At 43.9% G+C, this 24,931-nt stretch overlaps 1 protein-coding gene across 2 annotated transcripts; it reads left to right on the top strand.

Annotated features, from left to right (window-relative positions):
- The first annotated feature begins 757 nt into the window (after window positions 1–757).
- Window positions 758–24,639, top strand: ABHD3 (abhydrolase domain containing 3, phospholipase). 2 transcript variants are annotated; one of them, XM_084849740.1, is made up of 9 exons: window positions 758–1,123; window positions 4,215–4,378; window positions 9,260–9,442; window positions 13,376–13,421; window positions 19,115–19,227; window positions 20,885–21,058; window positions 22,458–22,506; window positions 22,594–22,759; window positions 23,758–24,639. In XM_084849740.1, the coding sequence occupies exons 1-9, from the start codon at window positions 974–976 to the stop codon at window positions 23,934–23,936; spliced, it is 1,224 nt and encodes a 407-aa protein (XP_084705866.1). In that variant the 5' UTR covers window positions 758–973; the 3' UTR covers window positions 23,937–24,639. The 2 variants fall into 2 exon arrangements, with proteins under 2 accessions (XP_084705866.1, XP_084705867.1); XM_084849741.1 differs by lacking the exon at window positions 20,885–21,058.
- The last annotated feature ends 292 nt before the right edge of the window (window positions 24,640–24,931 follow it).

The raw sequence follows: 24,931 nt of genomic DNA on the forward strand, positions 1-24,931 counted from the left end.
AGGAAAAATATTATGAAATGGATACTGATTGCAAAAAAAGCGGGGGGAGAAACCAAACTTAACAATAAGAGATGAATGGGTTTGAAGTGCCCGGCAGACTATGATAACAAATTACTCACTTCAAAAGACTCTGGGGCAATAAACAATCCACATGCATGGACAATTAGGCTGCAAGGCTAGGCACACTTAGACACAGAATCATAGGGTTGGAAGGGGCCTACAAGACCATTGAGTCGAGCCCCCTGCTCTGTGCAGGAAGCCTGATTCCCTGGTGGTGCCCCATCGAAGTACTAACTAGGGCTGACCCTGCTTAGCTTCCGAGATCAGGCACATCCAGCCTGGGAGTGGACTTCTGAAGAGACGCATTTTATTACACACACACGCCCACACATGAACAGAATTAAAAACCTATGAAGGAATATGTCAGGAAGTACTTAATATTGTATATTTCTTTTTCTGTATGTAAGTGATGATCTCTCTTTTTTCGTCTGATGAAAGTAACGGGGGGGGGCGTCTATTTTTTTAAATATGTTTTAAGAAAATAATTATTCAAAATGTTAACTCGAATGTGTGCCTTTGGAAATGTGCGCACTCGGGACGGACTTTGCTCTCGACGGGTAGATCGAGAGACAGAGGAGGCAGACAGAGGAGCCAATACACACACTCTCCTCGTCGCCCCCTCCTCTGATTCCCAGAAGCCGGTTCCCCCCACCCCGAGGGAGAGGAGGAACGAGGGCGGAGCAGCCTCGGCTGCCCTGTAGTTAAGCAGCAGCAGCAGCAGCTGCCGGTGGAGAGCCTCCTCCTGTTGCTGCTGTTGCTACGGCAGGTGGCTGCCTCGTCTGGAACGCGCGGCGGACGGGGCGCCATCCCGGCTGGACTCGGCGCGGGCGGCAGCATCCTCGGCGCCCCGATATACCCGCCCGGCTGTAATGTAAGCTGCGGCCGCGTCCTCCCCCGGCGGCGACTTCTGGAGATGAACCTGCAAGGGCTGACCCGCGAGCTCTCCTTGTACCTGGAGAGCCGGGTCCGGGCGGGCTTGTGGGCGTCCGGCGTCGCCGGGTGGTCGCTGGTGCTGTGCTTCGGGGCCGCCTACGCCTGCTATTACCTCAGCAGCATCGCCAAGGTACGGGGAGGTCACGCGCTTCCCCCAGCGGCCGCTTTTTGGAAGCGCGTGGAGCTCGGCGGGCGGGCGGGCGAGCGAGCGAGCGACGGGGAAGCCGCAGGAGGAAGCGGAAAAAACCAGCCGAGGTCACCGTCAGCCTAAGCCCCGCTGCTGAGACGTGTCCTTGGCTGGCGTTTCAGGCAGCGCCTTTAGACGCAGCCGGGGGAGGCCCGGGAATCTGTCGGCTGAGCCCAGCGAGCTACACACCATGTAAATTCGTTGTGTTGTTATTAGTATTGTACGCCGCCTAGAGTGGCCGGGTAGCCGGCCAGATGGGCGGCTAATTAATAAATAAATAAATTGCACGCAGAGGTGCCTTCTGGGGTGCGTGGAGGGTGTCCATTTCGCTTCCCCCATCCCCGCCTCTCACTTTGAACGAATAAAATGCTGATCGGTTTGACTTCGCTCGCCTCCCCCCCGCCCCACACACCCCAACCCTGGCGCTTCAGTCTTTGCGCAGTACATACTGCAGATGAACCGATGGCCAGTTTGGCGGGGAGGAAGTGGGGGGGGGGGGGAGAGAGAGAAACGAAAACACAAATGTAGAATCTAAAACCAGGACATGTTGTAGATTTGTATGCAATTTAAATATATATATATATATATATATATATATATTTATATATATATACATACAAACCCGACATGGGTGATGACTTGAGACCATTTCCCGTTCAGGATAATAATTTGAACAGTGGAAGTTGGTGGCTCTGATGTCAGAGGGGCGGTGAATCCCCTCTGGGTTTTAGTCAGAACTCTAAAGGAGCTAACTAGGGTGCTGAACCCAACCCCCCAAATAGGTTCAGCACCTTGGATAGCTCCTCTCAGAGCGAATGCGCAGCCCCACAGATATCGGAGCCACCAGCCTTCACTGAAATTGAATACAATATGCCTTTTTGTAAAAGATATTTCCTTTTGCTTCAGAAGAACAGAAGGAAAGCCCTGCTGGATTAGTAGGAAGGTTTCTACCTAGCACCCTCCAGATCTCTTGGACTATAGCTCCCACCATCCCAATCCAGTATGGCCATCACATCTGAAGGGCACCGGATTGGAGAAGGCTTATCTAGTCCAACATCCAGTTTTCCTCCCACAATGGCCTGCTAGATGCCTCCAGAAGGCCCACAAGCAAGGCATGAGAGCAATAGCCCACTCCTGTTGTTAATCTCCAGCAACTAGTACTCGCAGCTATACTGTCTCTGAATCTGGAGGTTGCATATAACCATCTTGACCAGTAGCCATCGATAGATCTATCCATCATGAGCCTCAAATGTTCATTATATACATACCATTTATGGAAAAAGATCGTGAGTTACACAGGAGATTCCCCCACAGGCTTCAGGGTTCACAATCCCATCCTCATGCAGGGCATTCCATGCACCTCAAAACCTCAGTTCCATATCAACACATGCTGCCCACATGCATTTGGGATTCTGCCTGATTACTTCTGTAGGTAACACATCCACTGTTACATGCTACTGCCAGTACTAGTAGTCCTTACATAGTGCTGTGCAAAATGCAGAACCGACACAAAAGATGTAAGAGCAGCAGCAGATAAAGGCAAGGATTTAGAATTAGTGGGATGGGCTAGGAAAGAATCAGGTGTTGATGGAGGAACACATAAGGTGAGGCTAGAATAGGTCAGGAAAAGTAAGTCTTTAGGATTCCCCCTCCCTTTTAGGGTTTTTTTCCCCTGAAGAATTTTGTTTTTGTACTTCTGCAAACCTTAGGGTTCCCCCTATCCTGCTGTTCCATTGGAACTTGAAGCTCTCAGGGGAAGTGGATATAGCCAGGGCCACTTTCTTCCATACCAGCCAAGAAGGGCAAAGCAAGATCAGGCCAAGTCAGTTTATCTCTTAGACAGCGGTCAGGGAATTCAACACCAAGAACAGCTTCCAGTGGGCCCTGCTGGCTAGATCCCTCCCTCCTATTGCAGATATAGAGCAGAGTAGCCTCCACAACCTGATGCCCTCCAGATGTTTTGGACTATAACTCCAAGCATTCATGACAATTGGCTGTGCTGGTTGGGGCTGATGAGAGGGTCCCAGGTGGGGGAAGGGTCTCAGTTTGGGGAAGCCTGGATGAGAGGGATGTTGTCTCAGCAGGGAGTTGAAGTTATCTGAAGACTGAGCCTGACAAAGCCTGTACTATAGTTGTCCTCCCTGGGGCAGAAGGCCATGTTTCTGAAAGGGTTCTTGCCTGATCCATTGGCTTCTGCGAAAGAGGAGAGGCGGAGGTGCTGTTGAAAAGTTGTCTTCTGGGGGTGATGGTAGTGCCACGCCTTCTAGCCAGGAGGGTGAGGGAGAAGGCATTGAAGGTTCACCCCTGGGTGGAGCACCCTATACCTCCTCCTCCGAGTCTTTGATGGGATATTGTGGGCCTATGGGGTCAGGAGTGATAACACCCCTGAGCTTACATATACCTCCCTCTTGCATGTGGAGGATGCCGTCTGGCTACATAAGGATCCACATGCAGAGAATGAGGTTGCTATTGGTATATTAGGATGGCTCACTCACTGCCTCTAGTTTCCCCATTCTAATTCATCTTATGACCCCTTCTTTTTTTTTTCTTTTCTTTTTTTTACTACTAACAAGCTGTTACTAGCTCTACTTTTCTAGTTTGCATGGCTTTCCAAGTATATACAGTAGCAGTTTCTTATCTCCAGAGCTGACTCAGGAAATGTTGGTGTCTGAGGGAGAAAATCCAAATGGCATCCATCCATCCATACACAAACACACAGGAAGTTCTCTTGGGGAAGACTCACTGACATAAGGATCCTCACTGACATGAGGATTGCACAAGAGCTCTACTGTGCTCTTGTTCTATGGCCCCTCAGATCTAAGACCTGAAGCAGCCACCTCATTTTCCCATACAGCAGGAATGCCTCTGTTTTGCCTATAGCATATGAGAGACCTCCATGCATATTGCCCTCTTACTACCCTGAAATTGTTTCCTTGATGCATTCATTGCATTCTGACTAAAAACGATTGAATTAATCTCTCCTGCTTTCCTTCCCACCTTTTGTTGCTAAACACTTGCCTGTCTTTCTGTTTAGAAACCTCAGCTGGTGACTGGCAGTGAGACTTTCTGCCGCTTTCTGCAGGACCATTGCCCTGTGGTGACAGAAACATACTATCCCACTGTGTGGTGCTGGGAAGGCCGTGTGCAGACCCTCCTTCGCCCTTTCATCACATCGCGACCATATGTGCAATACAGGAAGTAAGTGCCTCTCTCCTACATGACCACACTCCTGCAGAAGCTTTAAGAATGTTTGTTCCATGTATAGTGCAGTATCCTATGCTGTTGCTGTGCTCCTGCTTTCTGTTGCGCCAGCACAACCCAGGGGAAACCCTTGTTTCTGGAATGGAACAGGTCAGCAGAGCTCCCTTCTGCAAGCTCAGCTGACCGGCCTGTTCCAGAAATGACTGTTTTGGCTCGTTTCCATTTGCTTAAGGAACTGCTAGCTTCCTATTGCACTAGCGGTGGATACTGCCCATAGCAAGCACATACTTTAAATACTGACTCTATTCTGTTGCATCAGTCATGGTAAGAACATAAGAAGAGCCATGTTGAATCAGAGCAAAGGCCTATTTAGTCCAGCATTCTGTTCACACAGTGGCCAACCAGCTGCTTGTGAGAAGTCTACATGATACATGAATCTAGTTCATGGTGGTGCAGGGGAACGAAATAGATGTTTGCAGCTACCTTCAGCAGTTGTCCTCCACACATTCCAAGAATGTGTTAGTTCCACTCAGTGTTCCCACCAGCTCCACCCCCAGACCTTTGCACACCGGACAGAAATTCTGAAGATGGAACCAACGTGCTTTCAGCTGAATGTGCATAAGCTCTTCCATGCAAATAGGAACCCTGATTGTGCAGGGCTCCTGATTGCATAGAGGAGGCTATGTGCAAAGGTCTGGGCATGGAGCTGGCAGGAATGGGACATTAGGGTCACGGCCCCCTCCTCCCTGCATGCATTCTTGGAACATGTGGAGGGTACCTTCTGAAGGGAGATAGTGTATTTCCATATATGTATGAATTGGCCACCCTTCTGAGCATCTTAGCCCATCTCGATGATGGTGTGTTAGTGTAGTTACTCTCTTATCCTGAGGAGTTGGGCTGCGTTAACAGCACATAACAATGTTACTCAAGTTCTGGGCTCGGAAAAGGGAACAGTGATAATCTAGAATATAGAATGTCACACCATGGAAAGCAGACATATTTTCTAAGGATTCCTGCCAGATAATTTACTGTTAATCCAAATGCATGCAGTTAATGTGTTATATTTAAGGCTTATCTGATATTTATTTTGCTGCTAAAGTTTCGCATGCAAATGAATGAGTGAATTTCTTTTGTGTGTGCAGAAGAAAGCTATTTATCAAAAGTCCTCTGGAAAGAAAAGTTGTTTCTACACACCTAGTTAATATTCTCTTTCAGAAAGCTGCTCTGAAGCTTGCTTCTCAAGTTTCCTTTTCAGTGCTTTCTCACTTAAACATATTGTTTGCCACTTCCACTGTAGCTGCTAGATAAGCACAGCGGATTGTTTTTCAGTATCTTAATCATGTGTCTGCTCACTCTACTCTGCTTACACAGCAATTAATTTATAGGACTGACTTAGAGAGCAATCCTATTCTCACTGATAAGCCAGCCAAGGAGGTGAAGGAAATGCGGGTCAACTTTTGGAAATGGGGGTACACTGGCAGGACTCCAATTATGCCACTTTAAATCTCCTAGCCTGCCCACAGAAAGCCCTGCTGACTTTGGGGTTTCACTGGTGATAGTCTGCTGGTGGAGCAGGGGGAAACAGGGCATTCTGGGGGCAGGTGCAATGCCACATCTTAAGCCCTTTCACTTCCATGTCATGCCACAGAAATCAGGGTGATTCCATACCAGCCATCAGGCTGGTATGGGTAATTCCTTCCTATTGGCAGGTTGCAGAATGTGGCAGGTACTCCACCAGTGGATCTCCCTTCGCCATCAATGGCTGTCTCAAGTTGCTTGCCACTTAAGATAACATGGTTGCATAAAACTGATGTTCTTGATGTGATTATGATGTACTTGTTGTTGTTATTAAAACACTGAACCTTGGGTTTAGCTTAATAACTTGTACAAAAAGCAGCATAGCTGGATGCAGCTTTTTGTTCCATCTTGCCTTTTTTAAACTAGAAATTAAATGCATACATTCCTAAATATAGGGATATGTCCTATAAATTTAAAACATTGCAGAGCAGGCAAAGAAGGGGAAGGCAAAGAGGGGGAAATTGTTCTTCGTTTTTACCATCCTTCTCCAACCCCATATGTGCTACCTCACCTTAGTCCAGTCTTCTTCACTGCAAGGCCCAAGGGCCACTGGTGGCTCACAGTAACTTCCAGCGCTACTCTCTGCCTCTATCATTTATACTCTCTTGCTCTTTGCAGTAGCTTCTCACTCTCAGCAGGGGCTCTCTAGCTTTGCCTTGTTGTTTGCTTTACTGGTGGAGCCAGCCGCTGTGATCTGGGCTACTGGAAATGACTTCAGGGGTGGGGACTCAGGAGACCTGCAGCTGTAAGGGGAGAAAGAGGAGAATGCGGGAGCAATCAGCTAATTAGCTGTAGTGGGGGGAGGGGCCCAAGAGGCAAAAAGCAACATGATTGGCTAGCTGCGGTGGTGTACTGTGCAGGCCCCCAAGTGGCCTCAGTGGCTGTAACAGGAACCAAAGTGGCTCCTGCTTGAAAAACAGTGAAGGTCACCGCCTTAGTCCAACTAAGGAGTCTACTTGCTGGATCAGGGGCCATGGGTGTAAACTGGATGCACATCCACATGTGCATCGGAATGTAGGTGCTGTCTATCTGCACGGCAAGCCTTTCAATGGAATGTCTATCTGAATGCACATTCTGAATGGGGATGCATGTTTGAATGTGCATATGAATGCCTGTTCCCTAAAAAGTAGAGAGTATGAGAGAACTGGGAAGAATCCACAATAGATCCAACATGAGGGAACCAATCTCGAGTTGCTGAAAAAAACAGTTTTATTCTTCAAGGGTGCAATCCTATGCCTATTTAGACAGGAAGTAGTCCTACAACTACCAGCATTCCCCTGGGAGTTGTGGTCCTTCTTTCTGTCTGTCTAAACAGGCATAGGATTGCATTCTAAGAAGCCCAATGCATTTAGGCCCAATATATTAGTACTGGCCTCCCTCAGGATAATTCTTTTTAAAAGCCTTCAGAGAACTCTGGCACCTATCTCTCTTAAAGGTATGAGACAGTCCTGACAGAGTTCTCTGAAGGCTTTTTTTTTTAAGAATTTCCCCGAGGGAGGCCATTATTAATATATTGGGTTGAAATGTGTTGGACTTCTTAAAGAATAAAACTATTTTTCTCAGCATTTTGCGAACTAGTTCTCTCTTGTTGGATCAGCCATTCCTAAAAAGCAGTGCAGCACAGAGAAAACATCTTATTTAGGCCCACCATCCCTGATCCGCACATGGAAGCCTGTTTGCTTGTGTAGATATCCTTAGTTCAGCGGTTCTCAACCTTGGATCCCCAGATGTTGTTGGACTTCAACTACCATCATCCCCAGCTAGCATGGCCAATGCTGAGGGATAAAGAGACTTATAGTCTCACTTCAAGGAACGAGCTCTGGAGACAGCCACTGCAGTCCCTCTGCTTTTTATGCCGGGAAGTACCTAACACCGCTGCAGCCCCTCTGCTTCTCACACTTGGCAGGTGGGGAAGCATTTAGGGGGGTAAAGATCCACAGTTTTCCTGCATACCTTGGGGTCCCCCTAGGAACTACCAGGCTAGTGTATTTAAGCACTAGCCTGGTAGCCAGAAATTCCATGCAGGCAAGGGAGCAGGCCGGCAGATGAACGGTGGAGTGCTCTGTCCCTTCTCTGCATCCACCATAGAAACCCAGTAGTTTGCTACAGGAGGGAACCCCCTTCCCCTTCTCTGCACCTACCATAGAAAGGCAGCTCTATGTCCCTCCTCTGCCAGCCCCCAGCAAGCTAGTAAAAGCTTCTGCAGGCACTTAACTTTTGTGTATTTATTTACAAGGCTGCACTACTATCCTCTCCTTTCTTCATTCCACCCCGAGTTGGCAGGACTCTGTTTTCATTGAAAAGTGCATTCCCCGGTTTTTTGCACTTAGCCATGTGGGATTTTGACAGCTCTCAGAGAGTTGTCAAAATCCATCTCGGGTAGTGGAAAGCAAGGGGAAAAGGGGGAAGGGATGAGTGGATCAGCTTGAAAAAGATCACAGTTGAAGCAGGGACAGGGAGACCTGGAGGGAGCTGGGGGCCAGCAGCAGCCCATCCAAAGTGCCGGCAAGGAGAAAGGGTCACTGGTAGCAGCTGCTTAATGCCTTTTACCCAGTTGTACTGATGTGTGAACCCAGTTAAGGTAGATGGCTAGGGTTGTTAACAAACCACCCAGAACCCAAGGTCTGCTGTAAACCTGGTTCACACATAACAAGAAACCACCATGGGTGAATTTCCCTGCAAGGCTACTTGTCATGCCAGCAGCTGCTATTTTGAATATTCAGGGTGCAGTGGGGGCACACCATAGCTTCTCGTTACATATGAACCTGGTGAGGGTAGGTTGTTGGGGTGGTTGACAAGCCAACTGCAAACCGAAAGCAGCCCATGAGTTCTGGGTGGCTTGTCAACCACTCCAACAACCTACCCTCACCGGATTCATATATAACAAGAAGCTACGGGGTGCACCGCTGCACCCCGAATATTCAAAAAGGAAAACACTGCTGCAAAGATAAGACCTGCGGGGAAATTCACCCACAGTGGCTTCTTGTTACATGCGAACTGGGTTATAGGGTAGCTGGGTGGTTTGTTAACCACCCCAGCCACCCACCCTCGGTGGGGTTTGGATATCATGACAACCTGTACCCAGAGAGGGGAATTAGGGAAATCAGCTGGCACATGACTGGCACACACAGCAGTGGTTAACAAGATATCATGACTTATTAACTACGCTACTGTTGTGCAAACCATCTCAGTGCATTTGCACATGGGAATTTCCAGAATGAATAGTAGAGTGGGGGTGGGGGGAAATAGCTGACTGTTTATTTTGATTTTTGCAAAGCTAATCAGTGTTGGTTCTTCCAGTGAGCTCATTACAGCAACAGATGGAGGACAGATTTCCCTGGATTGGTTTGATCATCGTGATAGCATACACTACCCAGATTCCAGCACCAGGCCGACTATCCTGTTGTTGCCTGGCCTGACAGGAACGAGCAGGGAATCCTACATTCTCCATATGATTCAGCAGAGCAAAGCACTGGGATATAGGTATAGTTACTTCCACTTGCTGATGTTTCTATTTCACCAGTTCAGAGTACATTTGCACAAGTACAAAGCTGCAGTTATTTACGGTGGGTGAAAAGAGTGGCACAGACAAAGCTGGGAGAGGAGACATTCCATCCCTTCTTTTGCCCTACCTTCTACCTATCAGCCTCACAGATCTTTGCAAGAGGTTTCTTTGGGAGCCATCTCCAATAGAGAAGGCTCCCAGTGGCCACCACTACCACAACAGGAAGCCAGCTGTGAGCTGGAAGCCTGTGGCTCAATTCTGACCAACCATGAACTCCGTCAGCAGCCTTAGGCAGATGACTACTGCTTATATTCAGTGCCCCCTCTTGCATATGCAATATGAGCATAATAATACTGAGGTGCCAGACAGAAATGGTATAAAAATTACTGAGATGATCTAGGAGAAGCCTTCAGAAATGGGCTATAGCAACCTATCCTTCTATTCATACGGAGGGGGGCCTTTGTGCAGATATCCCACAGCCTAAATGGGACAGCAGGGGGAGACAGGGTAGGAACACCTCTCTACTAATAAAAGAGACCTCCTACCTCTAGCAGGAAAAATGTCAGGGGATTAGAGGGATGCCCCACCCATACCAAAAACTGGCGTATGTGTGCGCGTGCATGTAGAGCAGCCTTCCCCAACCTGATGCCCTCCAGATGTGTTGGATTGCAACTCCCAGCATCCCCCAGCAAATATTCCATTGATGAGAGTTCAGTTTCCAGCATAAGCTGATGATATGTTTCAGTGTCAGGGTCACTTGCTCTATGTGCAACTAACTGCAGCTCCATAGTCTGGGAGCTAATAGGGAAGTGGTCAGGAGGCTGGCTATTCCCTCCCACTGGGCCCAAACTACCCAACCCCCTTACCATCCTCATTCGTACTTAAGGCTGCAATCCTAGGCACACCTAGAGATGTGAAGGCCCAGAAAAAATCAGAAAAAAAACCTTTTTTTCTGTGGGGTTTGAGGACCGTTTTTGTTTTTTCCCAAAAAATTGAACAGCTTATTTTAGAATTTAAGACAAAGTATTCATATATTGTCACCGAGCCTTTACTCCCCCAAAAATGATTTCTAAAAACTATGTAATAAGACTTTTATAGACAGACTAGAGATGTAATATGTCTGGAAATAATGAAGCCATGGGGAAAATATTTTGTAATCCTCTCTGTAAGATTCCCAGCATAGTTAGTTCTTTGATTCCTTATTAAAATTATTGATCTAAAGTATATTTTACTGAGAGACATTTATGCTCAGTTTCCCAACATGTGAGTAGAGTCACCACTGTGCATTCTTGACAGCTTGGGTTGTGTTCTATAGAGTCTTGTGTTTCTGATGCCATAGCAGTCATTTAATGCAGCTCTAATCTATTCAGGCAATAATTTACTAACTGAGTTTACTTCTAAAAGTTTTAAAATATACTGATAGTTTTATGAGCAAACTAAGTCATACATAAAATAATTGTAGGAACAGAAAGGCTGCTTTATGTTCCTAAAGCAGCCCTTCCCAACCTGGTGCTCTCAGGATGTTTGGGACTACAGTGCCCAGCATTCCTGAGGCTGAAGTCCAATTCATCTGGAGAGTGTCAGCTCGGGGAAGGCTGTCTTAAAGCAACAAAGTGACATTAGATCTGTAAAGACAGGTAAAAAAAAAATAAGTATTGCTTATTTTCAATTTCCCCAAAATTTCCAATTTTTCCTAAAAAAAAAAAAAAAAAGTGAAAAAACTTTTTTTCTATGGCCTCAAAATTTCTGGAAATTCTATATCTCTGTGCACACCTATGTAGGAGTAAGTCCCACTGAAGTCAATTAGGCTTACTTTTGAGCAGACATGTATCTATAAATACAGTCAGGGCCAGAAATCTTGGAACAAGGATAACTGTTTTGGCAGTTGGCCTCTGTACACCACCACATTGAAGCTGAAAGGAAACACACCCAGATGGGAGCGAAGCCAGGACTTTCAGCTGTAATTCAAAGGGTTTGACAGAAGTGGGGCACTAACCATTCAGGAAGTACAGCCAGTGGCATACACACACACCCATCCTTGGTGGCTCATAAGTAATGGAATGAATGGCTGACAAGCAGCTGCACGGCCAGGTGTGGCCTGTTTCCTGGATACTCCATGACCAATCAAGCAGATAAAAGGCCTGGAGGTGGTTCTGAGTGTTACATTTGCATTTAGTAGCTGTTCACTGGAACTCCCAACATGAGGCCCAAAGAGGTGTCCATGCGAGTGAAGGAGGCCATCATTAGGCTGAGGAAACAACATAAACCCATCAGAGAGATAGCAGAAACAGTGAGAGTGGCCAACACAACAGTTTGGAACATCCTGAAAAAGAAGGAATTAACTGGCAAGCTCAGCAACAGCAACAGGCCTGGAAGACCATGGAAGACAACTAAAGTGGATGACCATAGAATGCTGCTCATGGTGAGGAGGAACCCTTTCACAACATCTAGCCAGGTCAAGAATGCTCTTGAGGAGGTAGGCATGTCATTATCAACATCTACAGTCAAGAGACGGCTTTATGAATGTAAATACAGAGGCTTCACAGCAAGGTGCAAACCACTGGTAACGCTCAAGAACAGAAAGGCCAGATTAGCCTTTGCCAGCAAACACCTAAAAAAGCCTGCCCAGTTCTGGAATAAGATTCTTTGGACTGATGAAACCAAGATTAACTTGTACCAGAATGATGGGAAGAGAAAAATATGGAGAAGGAAAGGAACAGCTCATGATCCAAAGCATGCCACATCATCTGTCAAACATGGTGGAGGCAGTGTTATGGCATGGGCATGTATGGCTGCCAATAGAACATGGGTCACTGGTGTTTATTGATGACCTGACTGCTGATAAAAGCAGCAGGATGAATTCTGCAGTGTATAGGTCAGATTCCGCCGAATGCTGCCGGACCGATAGGACGCCGCTTCATATTGCAGATGGATAATGACCCAAAACATACAGCAAAAGCTACCCAAGTGTTTCTCAAGGCAAAGAAGTGGGATGTTCTTCAATGGCCAAGTCAGTCACCTGATCTCAGCCCAATAGAGCATGCTTCTCACTTCCTGAAGACAAGACTGAGGGCAGAAAGACCCACAAACAAGCAGCAGCTGAAGGTAGCTGCAGTAAAGGCCTGCCAAAACGTCTTGAGGGAGGAAACTCAGCATTTGGTCCTGTCCATGGGTTCCAGACTGCAGGCAGTCATTGACTGCAAAGGATTTTCATCCAGGTATTAAAGGTATCCTCAAGTTTGAAATGATGTTGGCTTGTTCTATTACTTATGAGCCCCCAATGATGGGGGGGGGGTGTATGCCACTGGCTGTCCTTCCTGAATGGTTAGTGCCCCACTTTTGTCAAACCCCTTGAGTTACAGCTGAAAGTCCTGACTTCGCTCCCATCTGGGTGTGTTTCCTTTCAACTTCAATGTGGTGGTGTACAGAGGCCAACTGCCAAAACAGTTATCCTTGTTCCAATGTTTCTGGCCCTGACTTTATGTATATCTTAGCCTTGGCTGCCAGAACAGACCTGGCAACTTAAGGCTAATGTAGAAGTGCTAGCTATCTTTATTTGGGGGTGTAGGATGGGGAGGCTCTCCCCACCCCCTTATTATTTCACAAGTATAAAGGTCTCAAAATATGTTAATAGTGAAGGACTAAAGCTGGCTGATTTTAAAATGGATCAAATTTATTGATTTGCAGTAAACACTCTTTGTAGTTTGTGGATAGGCAGTTTAAATAGAAAATATGTTAACTATATGTCTTATGTCTTTATAAAATGTGTGTGTGTGTCCAATGTCCCTGTTTTAAATCATTGGCAAATCTAGAATTATAAACTGGAGCAGCTTTGAAATGCATGGATCTTCACAACCAAAGACACTCAAGTTAACAGTTCTGGTAAACAGTGCTCTTTTGTTTTTTTAAAGGTGTGTGGTTTTTAACTATCGAGGAATTGCTGGTGAAAATCTCTTGGTAAGAATTGCTCTTAAATTAAGTAAGAACGTTGAACAACCATAATGTAAACATATAGAGAAGGGGCTAATGCCTGGAAGCATGCAACACTTCTACAAGCAATTCATGGGAATGCCATCATGGGAGAGCTAGTTTCTAGTGGGCAGTTTCTGGCCCCTGCACCCGTTATCTCAGACAGCACAAAAATAACAAATTAGAAAGTGTCACACAAATAGCAAACTCACATCACTCCATCATTCTCCATGTTTAGTTGCATTCTCCTTTGTAATTTACCACCAGTTCCCATACAAGAATTTGTCAGAAGTGGAAAACAAAATAGGGACCTCCAAGTTCGTGAATTAAATCAAAGCAGTAAGTCCGTGTAATACTGTGGTTCTCAAGCTGTGCAGCAAACTCCCATAAAAAGAGATCAGCATCTGCTAGAGGAGACACAAGTTCCACAGTGGCCCATCCTAACTCACTGTGAGAGCCTTGATATAAGGAGGAAGCAGAATGTAAAATCGCTTCTCCCAAACATTCATTCCTATGGGCTGTGTGCACCTATGGCAGGGCTGGAGTCAAGGATTGGTACAGTTAAGCACCTGCTAAAGGCCCACACCCCAGCAGGGGCCCACTGAGGAGGTCCCCCTGGACTTGCTCTTCCTCTCCCCTTTGCAATCTGGTTGTTCACCTGCCTTTAGCTCTAGCCCAGACAACAACGGTGGTGAAAGGAGGAGCAGGAGATGCCATGGCCTACTTGCTCCCTGGCTCTCTGCCTGTCAAGGAAGCAGTAGCAATGATGAGTAAGAGGATGAGGAGCAATTGCAGCTGCTGACAATGGCAGTGAGAAGGTAGGCTCACTGAGGGAAGGGCTCCATTGAGGGTGTCTTGCCCAAGAGCCCTCAAAAAACTGGAACAGGTACTGACTTATGGCAATGTATGGTGCAGGATTGTAAGGCATGGTCAAAGATGAGGCAGAATAAGGCAATTGTGAAATAAGACAACATGTGTTGGGAATTGGCATCTTCAGGCAGCTGCCAAGCCCCAAATACACTGGAAGGTATCTGACCCCTGTTCGTGCTGCTTTTGCCACTCCCTTGCTCACTGCCCAGAAGCAGAGAGAAGTCCTTGTCACTGTCACGGATCACTTGCCTGCTCGAGCAAGTGGTGACAGCAGTGAAGAGTAACAGCTGCTGTTGCCAGCCTTCTCCCTTCAGGGTCATGGTGTGGGAAACCTAATCCCAACAATGCCCAGAGGCGGAGAGGGCAGGCGAGTGAGTATTAGTGACTATTGCTCCTTGCTGCCATAAGTGCTCATTCCCTCACTTGCCCAAGCGGGTGGCTGGGTGCGTGGCGATGGCAACAAGCAGCCACCACTCACCTGCTTTCTGTCCCTGGGCACTGATGACAATTGTGCCAGTGGGACCAAGCCCACCTCTGCTCAGAGGGAGAAGGCAAAGTGGATAAATAAGCAGGAGCTGCTCCCGCTCCTCGCCATGCCTTCCTTGCTCACTTATCTGCTGGCTTTCTTGGCAATCAAGCAGGAGATGAGGAGGAGGAACCACCATCAAGAAGGGAGGCCATCTAGAGGTCAGGGAGAAGCCTACCAAAGGAATCTCACTGACAGCACCCTCCAGAAGCCAGATCTGAAGATAGGCCTGTAGGCCTCAGAAAGGAGGAGCAGAAGCAGGGTCCCCTAGCTGCTTGGACCACTGACCAAGCATTTTTAGGATTGAGGCGGTAAAGTACCTTGAGATGCTCTGCTAACCTATATGGCTGGCCTGCCTGTCTTTGATTTGCCTGTCCGTAAGCTGGGGACATGCTCATTCAGTGCATCTCTCCTATCTCTGTGATCTACAAGGTGCCCTGAGCAAAGCTTGCAGAGGTCCCCTCATCTGCAAGGCAAACAAAAACAATGAACAAGAAGATAGATTTGTCTTCAAAGTTAGGATTCAGTGAGAATTTGTATAAATTATCATGGTCATGAAGTTCTGTCACATTCAGTCTGTTGACAGCTTCTGCAGAGGTTTATTGCATGTGAAATAATATTACATATTGGACAGCCTTAAACATTTAACTCTCTGGTTTCAAACAAAGTATTTATAATATATTCCTGTAATAAAAGCAGTGTGAGAATCAGTTTACAACATACTTTTGGAAATGAATGTACAAAGCAGTTTTGTGGCACACCAAGTCCTTTTTGATTCTTTTCAGATAAAGTGAAAAGATCTTTTGTTTGGCTGTATTTTGTGAAATTCCATGTAATCGGCTTTACATATTTTAGCATTAAAAGGCTCTTTTTCAGTGTAAACAGCTGCAGTTACAGCCTATTCAGTGGAGAATTTTCAGCATTATGATGTACAATCCCATCCTAATGATTTTGAAACAATAATCAAGAAATGTATTATAGACAAGTACAGGCACATACAAGTAAGTTCTCTTAATCTTGAGAGCAGAAATAACTCCCATCTTTTAAGCAATCAGTGCCTTTTAAAAGAATTAAATTATGAATAATACTCTAGAGAGACAATAATGGTGCAATCCTCTGCATGTTACTCACAAGTCCCATTATGTTCAGTGGGGCTTACTTCTAGGTAAGTGCGCACAGGATTGTAACCTAAGGCATGCTTAAAGGTAAAGGTGTCCCCAGCCAGTCATGTCTGACTCTAGGGGGTGGCGCTCATCTCCATTTCTAATGGAGCCAGCGCTGTCTGAAGACGCTTCCGTAGTCATGTGGCCAGCATGACTGGACACCGAGGTGCACGGAACGCTGTTACCTTTCCCGCCGAAGCGGTACCTATTTATCTACTTGCAATTTCTTGCTTTCGAACTGCAAGGTTGGCAGGAGCTGGGACTGAAGACGGGAGCTCACTCCGTCACACAGCACTCGGGTCTCGAACCGCTGTCCTGCTGACCTTCTGGTCTGCAGTTCAGCGTCTTAACCACTAAGCCACTGCGGCCCATAAGGCATGCTTACCAGAGGATAAATCCACTTTAACTAAGTGGGACTTACTTTTGATTAACAGCACAAAGTCTATGCATGTCTACTCAAAAGTAAGTCCCTTCTGAGTTCAGTGAGGCTTACTCCCAGCTAAGTGGGTATAGGATTGTAGCATAAACATGCTTAGAATTGCACTGCATGTTGCTGAGCACCTTAGTATGAGCAAAACTAAAGCATTTACTAGGGTCTTTAAAATACTTACAGCCCAACCCAGAGTCTCGTTGCACTGAAACGTCCCATGTTTCCCCTTTTACCTAGTTTCATCTGCTCACCTTCCAATGTGATATATGCTATCATCTGCCAGCAATCAATGCCCTTTTGCATTCTGCACAGGACATGCAGGTCAATCTGTAGTCTATCCAAAAGAATAAATGGACACAAATCTGATATCAGAAAGGGCATTATTCAGAAACCAGTGGGATAATATTTCAACCTTCCAGGACACTGCTATTGACCTTAGAGTGGCAATTCCTGAACAAAGGAACTTTGAAGGGAGAGTCAAGCATGAAACCACTGAATTACAATTTATCAAGAAGTTCAGTTCTATTACCTGCAGCCTGAATTAAGATAGCAGGTTTTTATCCCATTCCAGGTATTAGTTTACAAATGCCATCATTAGTGTTATCATCAAAACTGCTGTGTGAATGGTTACTGCAATAATTTTACACGTATTTAAGCGTTAATATAATTATCATAATCTGTATTTTTTGCATCGCATTTCCCTACCACCTTATTGCTTACTTCTCTCTGTTTCTCTCTCTCCACCCATATGTATATTCTAACTTAGGATAACTCTTCATGCCACTGATGAAATGGACTCTAGCCAATGAAAGCCTATGGTGTAATAAATGTATTAGTCTTTAAATTGCCACAAAACCCTTGGATGTTTATCTCCCATTCAATTTTACTTGCAGTGAATTTTAACACAATGAGTTCACCAAGAGGTAAATGTGGAGAAGCTTTACCAATTGATAAGGCCTCCAGCCTTTACCATATATTAGAATATGTGGCGGTGGTGTGTGTGGAATTCACACCATATTTGCATTAATACTGAAGTTCAAGTAACTGCAGAGCAGAAAACTGTACACCATAGTAAACTGGTTGTCTCTATTCACCCAGTCCACATTAGAATCTAAGCATGGATTTCTTTTGAGAACAATGTCTGTGAGTAACTTTATTGTATGCTAAATATTTAGTAATGCATTTTATTGTGTTGAGATTAGAACCACTGACATAATTTTATTTTGTAGAAGGTAGTGGTATAAGCATGAGCTGTTAGCTGGAAGTCTCCATTTCAAATTTCAGCTCAGCCATAAGACCCACTGCTTAGGGAGATTATCAGGAGGAAGGGCAAGTTAATCACTTCTGGATCTGCTGACTGCCACCTGGAAACACCCCCCACACACACCAATTTCCCCCAGATTGATTCATTTTTGTTTCAGAGTCCAGCTGTTCATTTCCTGGTGGGCACTTACAGGGGAAAATCAGGTGGGTGAAGAGGTAAACCCCACCCCCTCCCTGATACTCCAGGGTCCCTTGCATTAGTGTTAGAAGGATATGCAGAGTTGGGCACCCTGTGTTTCCCTCTTAATGTCTAAGTTCTGCTCTTTGTATCCACACCTCTAAGCTTTGGCCCGCCATCTGTAAAGTGGGAATAATACTACTTGCTTGTTTTACAGGTTGGTTTAAGGATTATTGGGTTAATGTATGTGCATTATATAAATGCACACATTATATAAATATGATGGTTATACATTATAATTAGATAGAAAGTGGTGTCAGCATTCCTGCAGTTTACAAGACAAGTGGGACATGCCTCTCCTACCTTGCTATGGCAGTTGCAATCCATATGAAAGCAGTTATCAGGGGTAGAGTATGGTATAAACTGCTTTTATGAAACTGTTCAGCTACGTCCCTCCCATGTCCCCTTTCTGTGCAGTTCTGTCCTGCCCAACAGTTTTATGCCCAGCAGCTAGGGTGCTTCTGGTGAAGGTGGCTGTTACAAATGTTGCTATGCTTCTGCACAATGTTGTAGTACCCTCAGTTGGCTTTTGACTCCAGTGCAATGTTATGCTGGTGCAGCAGTCATTGTATCTAACTGTATGTATGTATTTGCAATTGGGTTCCTTAGACTAATTACAAATATACTGTAAACACCTTTTGTAGAAGGTACTACCTTGATATGTTGTAACCTTTAGCATGATTAAATTGCACAGTGAGAGCTATTCGGGGGTGGAAATTGGTTGGTAAAATGTTAGTAGTGCAGTTCATGCCCAAAGTGTGTGCATTTGAAACTGCGTCTTGCCAAACATGAGTTAGATCCAGACTTACAATGGGCAGAGATAGGCTACTGTTAGAGGAAGGGCAGAAGGCGATTTTCGCCGATCCCTCCTTTCCCCTGAAAATCTGCTCAAGCAGGTTGAGGGATCCCCCAGAGAAGCATGAGAAGTAGAGTGGGGGAGTGCAGGGTGAATCAGGGAAAGTGTTTTCTACCTTTTCTTCTGTTCCAAGAATGGAAGAAGCCCTTCAGTTCACAGAACAGTCAGTCTAGATCCAACCCCATGTCTTCTAAAAAATGTCCTTGTGGAGTTTTTTAATCTTACTGTATTTTGTTGCAGCATAAACCATCCTGGTGCTGCTTTGGGTTGGTCTTGGCTTAAGGATTAAAAAAAAAAGGATGATTGTACACTTTCTCCCTTTTGGATCCTTGTAGACACCAAGGACTTATTGTGCTGCTAATACAGAAGATTTGGAAACTGTTATTCATTATATATGGAATTTGTACCCTTCAGCTGTGTTGATGGCAGCAGGTGTTTCTATGGGAGGGTAAGTATTTATGTAACAGACGTCCCAGTAGTATAGCTCTCTGGTCATTAGAAAGTAATTTGCAAAGGCCCTTGGTAAGGATTCCTCTTACATAATACAGACTCAGTGGAAAATTGACTAACTTTAATTTTTTATCTCATTTCTACTTTTACTGATAGGAATATAATCTGACAGAGGAAGAGTAATTTTTAAAGGTGCTCTATTTGGCTCCTCTAAATAATCAGCTTGTGTTCCTCACTATCATTATCACTGACAGGTTTATCTGTTGGAACCTACAGCATCTGTCAGAAAACTACAAGTGACAATAATGACCCCAAGTGATTTCCACTGATGGGAGCTGATTTTGAACCTTTAAGCAGCATTTAACTATAATCCTCAGCTTTGAATGAAATGTAATCCAATGATCATGTAAAATATAACAAGGTGTCAGTCATGTTCCAGGTTTCTGAAGGCAACAGAATATGATGGTCATTATCACAGGTATTATTACTATGGGCTCCATCCAACGTCACACAAGTGGATGTCCACTTATGCTATGAGGCTTGCCCTTTCTCTTCTCCCCCTGCAGCCCCAGCACCGCCCCATATCTGCTCCAGAGGGTCTGCCAGTCCTATGGAGCAGATTGGGAGGGGTAAAAGGGGGCTGCAGGGGGAATTTGTTCAGCCAGTGGTATATGTTCCTCTGATGGACAGACATTATTGTCATTAAGAGACTCCTAAGATATAAACACATAATCAAAAGCCTTATTGAGTCTGTTGAGAATATAAAAGAGGGTGAGAGCAGCAGTGGCTGTTGTGTCCATATCTGTACCTGAGGCAGCAAAGAAATATTTTATTTTTCTCCTCTCCATTCTCTCTTCAGTTGTTTTATTGTGTTTACCAAGCATCAGCTATAAATTAGAACACATTTATCTGTTGCCATTCTTAGTCTCTCTTCAAAAAAGCAGTGCCAGCTATCACTTTACACTTTTATAGCAACATTTCACACTTTGCATGGAGGCAAACATGTTTGCCACATTCACAGTTTACATTTCCAAAATGTATACCTAAAAATATCATCTGTGAAATGACCCCAGAGGAATTAAGAGAAAGTATTATTGCTGACACTGAAATGTCAGTCTTCCTGAAGCAGCAAAATAAGGGGATGGATCTAGAGAAAGAGCAGACAACAGACTGGATTCAGAGAACTATGACCAGTGTTCTGCTTGTGGAATAGTCTTTTCTGACTCTTCCTTCACACCGTGGCTCCCAGTGCCTTCAAAAAGCTGATCCCAAGGGTTGGGGAACACTTGGGAATATTGTCAAGTATAGTGTGGCAGACATCTGAAGGAGGGGGATGGAAATTGCACTACCTTTTGCCCAAGCAGAAGTGCCTTACCACTTGTGCAAGGCATTTCTGGATCCAACCCAGTGAATTCATATAATCTTTGAGATGCATTGGTTGTACTAGCATCTTCATCATACGATGTAATGAAACAGTATTAAAAGGTTTGGGTCTTCATTGTCACCTAATATGACTGGAACTGCCTTGACATTGAGTCTAGTCTCATAGGCATATCTGCTAGTACAGATGTTTAGGATCGATATGCCAAAAAACTATACGAGTGCCACATATGATGAAATAGTATTTCAAAAGTTTGCTTCTCTCCTGTTTGTAGCATGCTTCTTTTAAATTATCTGGGCAAAACTGGCAGAGAAACACCACTAAAGGCAGCTGCAATTTTTTCAGCAGGATGGAATGTTTTTGAATCTGCAGACTCACTGGAAAAACCAGTGAACTGGCTTCTCTTTAATTATTATTTAACCACCTGCCTACAATCTTCAGTAACTAGGTGAGTCAACTTCAGATCCGTTTTGAAAGAAACAATATTTTCGCATGAAATTCAGGTCCATTGTGAAGCATGTTAAGGATGCTGGTTATCTGAAGGATCACCTTCACCCATATCAGCCCACTCTCATTCTTAGACCAGCTCTTAGATCCAAACACTTGTGTGCCCGACTATGAAAACAATTAGGTTGGTGAGCATAAGGGAAAGGTCTTTCAAAGCTGAAATTATATATTTCATTTTATCATTTTTACTGGGCTATATGTTGTTGCTTTTACTATTAGTATTGGTTCTTACCAATCAATCTTATTGTGGTGTTTTATGGATTTAAAATGTATCATTGTTGTATATTGTAAACTTATGTGTTGGAAGCCTGCCTTATAACGGCTTTTACTCTAAAAGGCAGCCTACAAATACTCTAAATACATAACTAAATATTAAATGTTGAATAGCATTTGCTCCTGCTGTTCGTAAAATTCCTGTAGTAGTACGACAAGCTATTAAATACATCTCCTGGTGTGATTAAGTTTTTTTTATTTTGGGTAAAATTTCTTAATTTGACCAACTGGCACTAAGCATATGCTATGTACCACCAAAGGCTTCCAAATATAAGTTATGTGCATTCTTTAAAAATGTCTGTGGTTTGATGCGGTTAAACGCATGAGTAATCAGAAGTGTCTGATTCACAACTCAACTAAAAAATGAACTCCCTAGGTGGTCTTAGACAAGCCACCACCTCTCAGTTTCTGTTCCCATCTAAAATGCCACAATTAGAAATCATTGAGGGTTGAGTCCCTCTTCACTAACTAAAGGAACCAAAGGGGGAACCAGGCTCATTCTCAAGAGGTTAATTCCTCCCTCTTAACAACCTTTTTGGCAGCTGAAACAGCACCCCTTAACCACTGAACGGAACATTAACCTCCATGAAATGTTCATGCAGCCCTACTTGTGGGAATAATATTGCTGACTACCAACAAGGTTTCAGTAAGAAATACAGCAATCATGAATGCAAAACACTTTAAAGCATACATTATAAATCATAAATACTACTGCTTTCTTTGGGTTGACTTGGATCTCAACCTTATTTTTTAGTGCACTTTATATTAATACATAAAAAACTTACAACCATACACAGATTTCTTGAGACTGTATTTAACTACATTTTTGGCTAGCTTTGCTCACATGATTACTCTTGACCTGTCCTACACGGGTGCCACTTCATGCAGTGGCTGTATGTACGGAGAGAAACCCCGTCTTTCAGGTAGCCAATAGTACCACACTTCCAGGTTGACATGTAAATTGGACCTAGTTTATAAAACTTGTCTCAGTCATGACCTTGTGCTTTTGTATATGTATCTGAAGGCTTTTCATCCAGTTTTCAGGTTCCCCACTCTTTATTTTACAGACATCGGCAAATGTTTGATAAGCTATTTAATATGAACCTTGTCATGAAGGTATGATGATTAACCATTTGTTTTTATTTTCATATTTTAATTTTACCAATACTTACAGAAGACCTTAACTTGAATTCTGTACTGCAGGCTAAAACCATTAGGGAATTTGACAAACAGTTCACCTCAGTCATGTTTGGCTATCGTACAATTGATGATTACTATGCAGATGCTAGTCCATGTCGTAGGCTGAAGAGAATTGGAATTCCAGTGTTGTGCTTAAATTCTCTGGATGATGTCTTCTCACCAAATCATGGTAGGTTTTTGTTTTTTCCTCTTAAGATGCTGCTTTTGATTGAACGCAGAGATAACTTTGAATTATACCTGAAACAGAATGGGCACTTGGTACAGAAGTGGGCAGTGGTATAATATGCTTCTGGTGTTCCACCATACAGTGGTCCAGTTTGCATGACCACTGAGACTTAAACGAGCCACAGTGGCTTGTTTAAGCCACAGCACGTGCCAGGCACCATTTGCCTAATTACTTGCCTGGGCAGGGCTGGTTGCATCATCCGAACCAGAGCAGCATGGCTTGTTTGAGGGGGAAATAACCCTGAAATAACCCATGGCCTGTTCTTGGGTTATTTGAGGGTTGTTTCCCCCTCAAACAAGCCATGCCACCTGGGTTTGGACAACACGACAAGCTGCACTGAGGCAGGTAATTAGGCAAATGGTGCCCAGTAGCCACACAGACATAGAATCATAGGGTTGGAAGGGGCCTACAAGATCATGGAGTCCAACCCTCTGCTCATTGCAGGAAGCCTGATTCCCAGGAGGTCTCCCATCCAAGTACTATCCAGGGCTGACCCTGCTTAGTGTACGAGATCAGCCGAGATCGGGCGTATCCTCTTTAAGCCATGGTGATAGTGTGTACTGGGACAGTGTCAAATTTTGTACCAATAAATTGTACTTGATCATCAGAGAAGGGAGCCCGACAAAGTGCATATTTCATAATTCTTAGTTTCTATGCTTATATAAATCTTTCTGGCTCTAATTTTTTATTTTAAAATTATGTAAAATTAAAAGATGGCCATTAGCAGAATCCCAGTCCTGTCATTTGAAAGGGTATATGTGTTACATATTTAATCTGTTATAGATTATTTACTTCTATTATCAAGATTGACCTTAAACAGCATTATGCAAGTACCAGATTGCACATAACCACAATTATCCATTAATATGTTTGCATGCAACTTTTGAGAAATAAATGTTGGAATGGTAACTTATACTCCCCACCCCTTTTTTTTTCTTTAGCCATACCCGTAGAGATGGCAAAACAAAATCCCAATGTAGCTTTGATCCTTACTTCTTATGGAGGCCATATTGGTTTTCTGGAAGGACTATGGCCAAGAAAGTGCACATACATGGACAGAGTCTTCAAACAATTTATTCAAGCTGTGTTTGAACATGGAAGTAAAATCCTTAATTTATAGCAATTTATCGGAACCATAATTGCAGCACAGTGACATATTATCAGGGTAATTAAGCTTAATTAACATGCTTTAGCAAATAAGCCAGCAAATGGATGAAATCCATTATTGGGAGCAAAAGAACAGTTTTGCTTAGATATTTTGCAATATTATTAATTTTATATTTTTATTTAAATATGCCTTCTAAGAATGACCTTAAATTAAAAAGCACTCTGCACACATTAAATTGCACTTAACCAAAACCATGTAAACAGATAATACTCAGGTTTTTTATTTAGATAATTCACATTAAGGAATCTTGCATTGATTACTTGTTTTCATGCAGTTAATATTCAAAAACACAGTTCTGTATAATATGTAAGTGGGCTTCTCTCTAAGAGCACTGATAGATGAAATGCTATAGAAAGATTTTTAAAACAAAAAATATAGCAGTTAAAAAAGCCATCTTTAACTAATAACACTATTGGACTACAATAGTGTTACTGATTTTTGCACCTGTTGTACACTGGAGATTGTATTTACAGCTTTTTCATTTATGCTGATGCCATATATGTCTTACCTTTTAAACACAGTTAACTTATAACATTTATATTTATACCAGATGTTTTATGTTGAAGCGCAGAATGGGAATAAATTACATTTTTAAAGAAACGCCTTGCATTTACTGTTTTATGCTGTTTTGTACATTATTTGTATATAAAATATGTTTCATATAAGGAAAGATAAGCTTCTCATTTGACAGCAATCAACAGGAACAGTTCAGGACAGAGTAGAACTGTTTCAGTTTGAACACTGCCACTGGGTTATTTCCAGTCTTACTCTCCATCCAACAGGGAATGGAACCATATATGAATTGTTTTCAATACCTTCAGAAAGAGATGTGATTTTTTACAATTTCAAGAGGCTTTTAATCAATCTTTAAATTATGTTAGTTGCTCTTCTCAGCCACATCTGAATGAAGAACTAAAATTGAACTATCAGTTGGGGCATGCTGGGAG

This window comes from Heloderma suspectum, chromosome 4 (genome assembly GCF_057233095.1).
Source record: "Heloderma suspectum isolate Gila_16-S chromosome 4, 16-S_ref, whole genome shotgun sequence".
NCBI lineage: Eukaryota > Metazoa > Chordata > Lepidosauria > Squamata > Helodermatidae > Heloderma > Heloderma suspectum.

Bases quoted from the DNA above. Each gene is read 5' to 3' on its own strand.
- ABHD3 (XM_084849740.1), top strand. From the start codon at position 974: ATGAACCTGCAAGGGCTGACCCGCGAGCTCTCCTTGTACCTGGAGAGC. The intron at 21,059-22,457 runs GTGAGTCAACTT...TTTATTTTACAG, and splicing joins CTACAATCTTCAGTAACTAG to ACATCGGCAAATGTTTGATA. The intron at 22,507-22,593 runs GTATGATGATTA...TCTGTACTGCAG, and splicing joins ATATGAACCTTGTCATGAAG to GCTAAAACCATTAGGGAATT.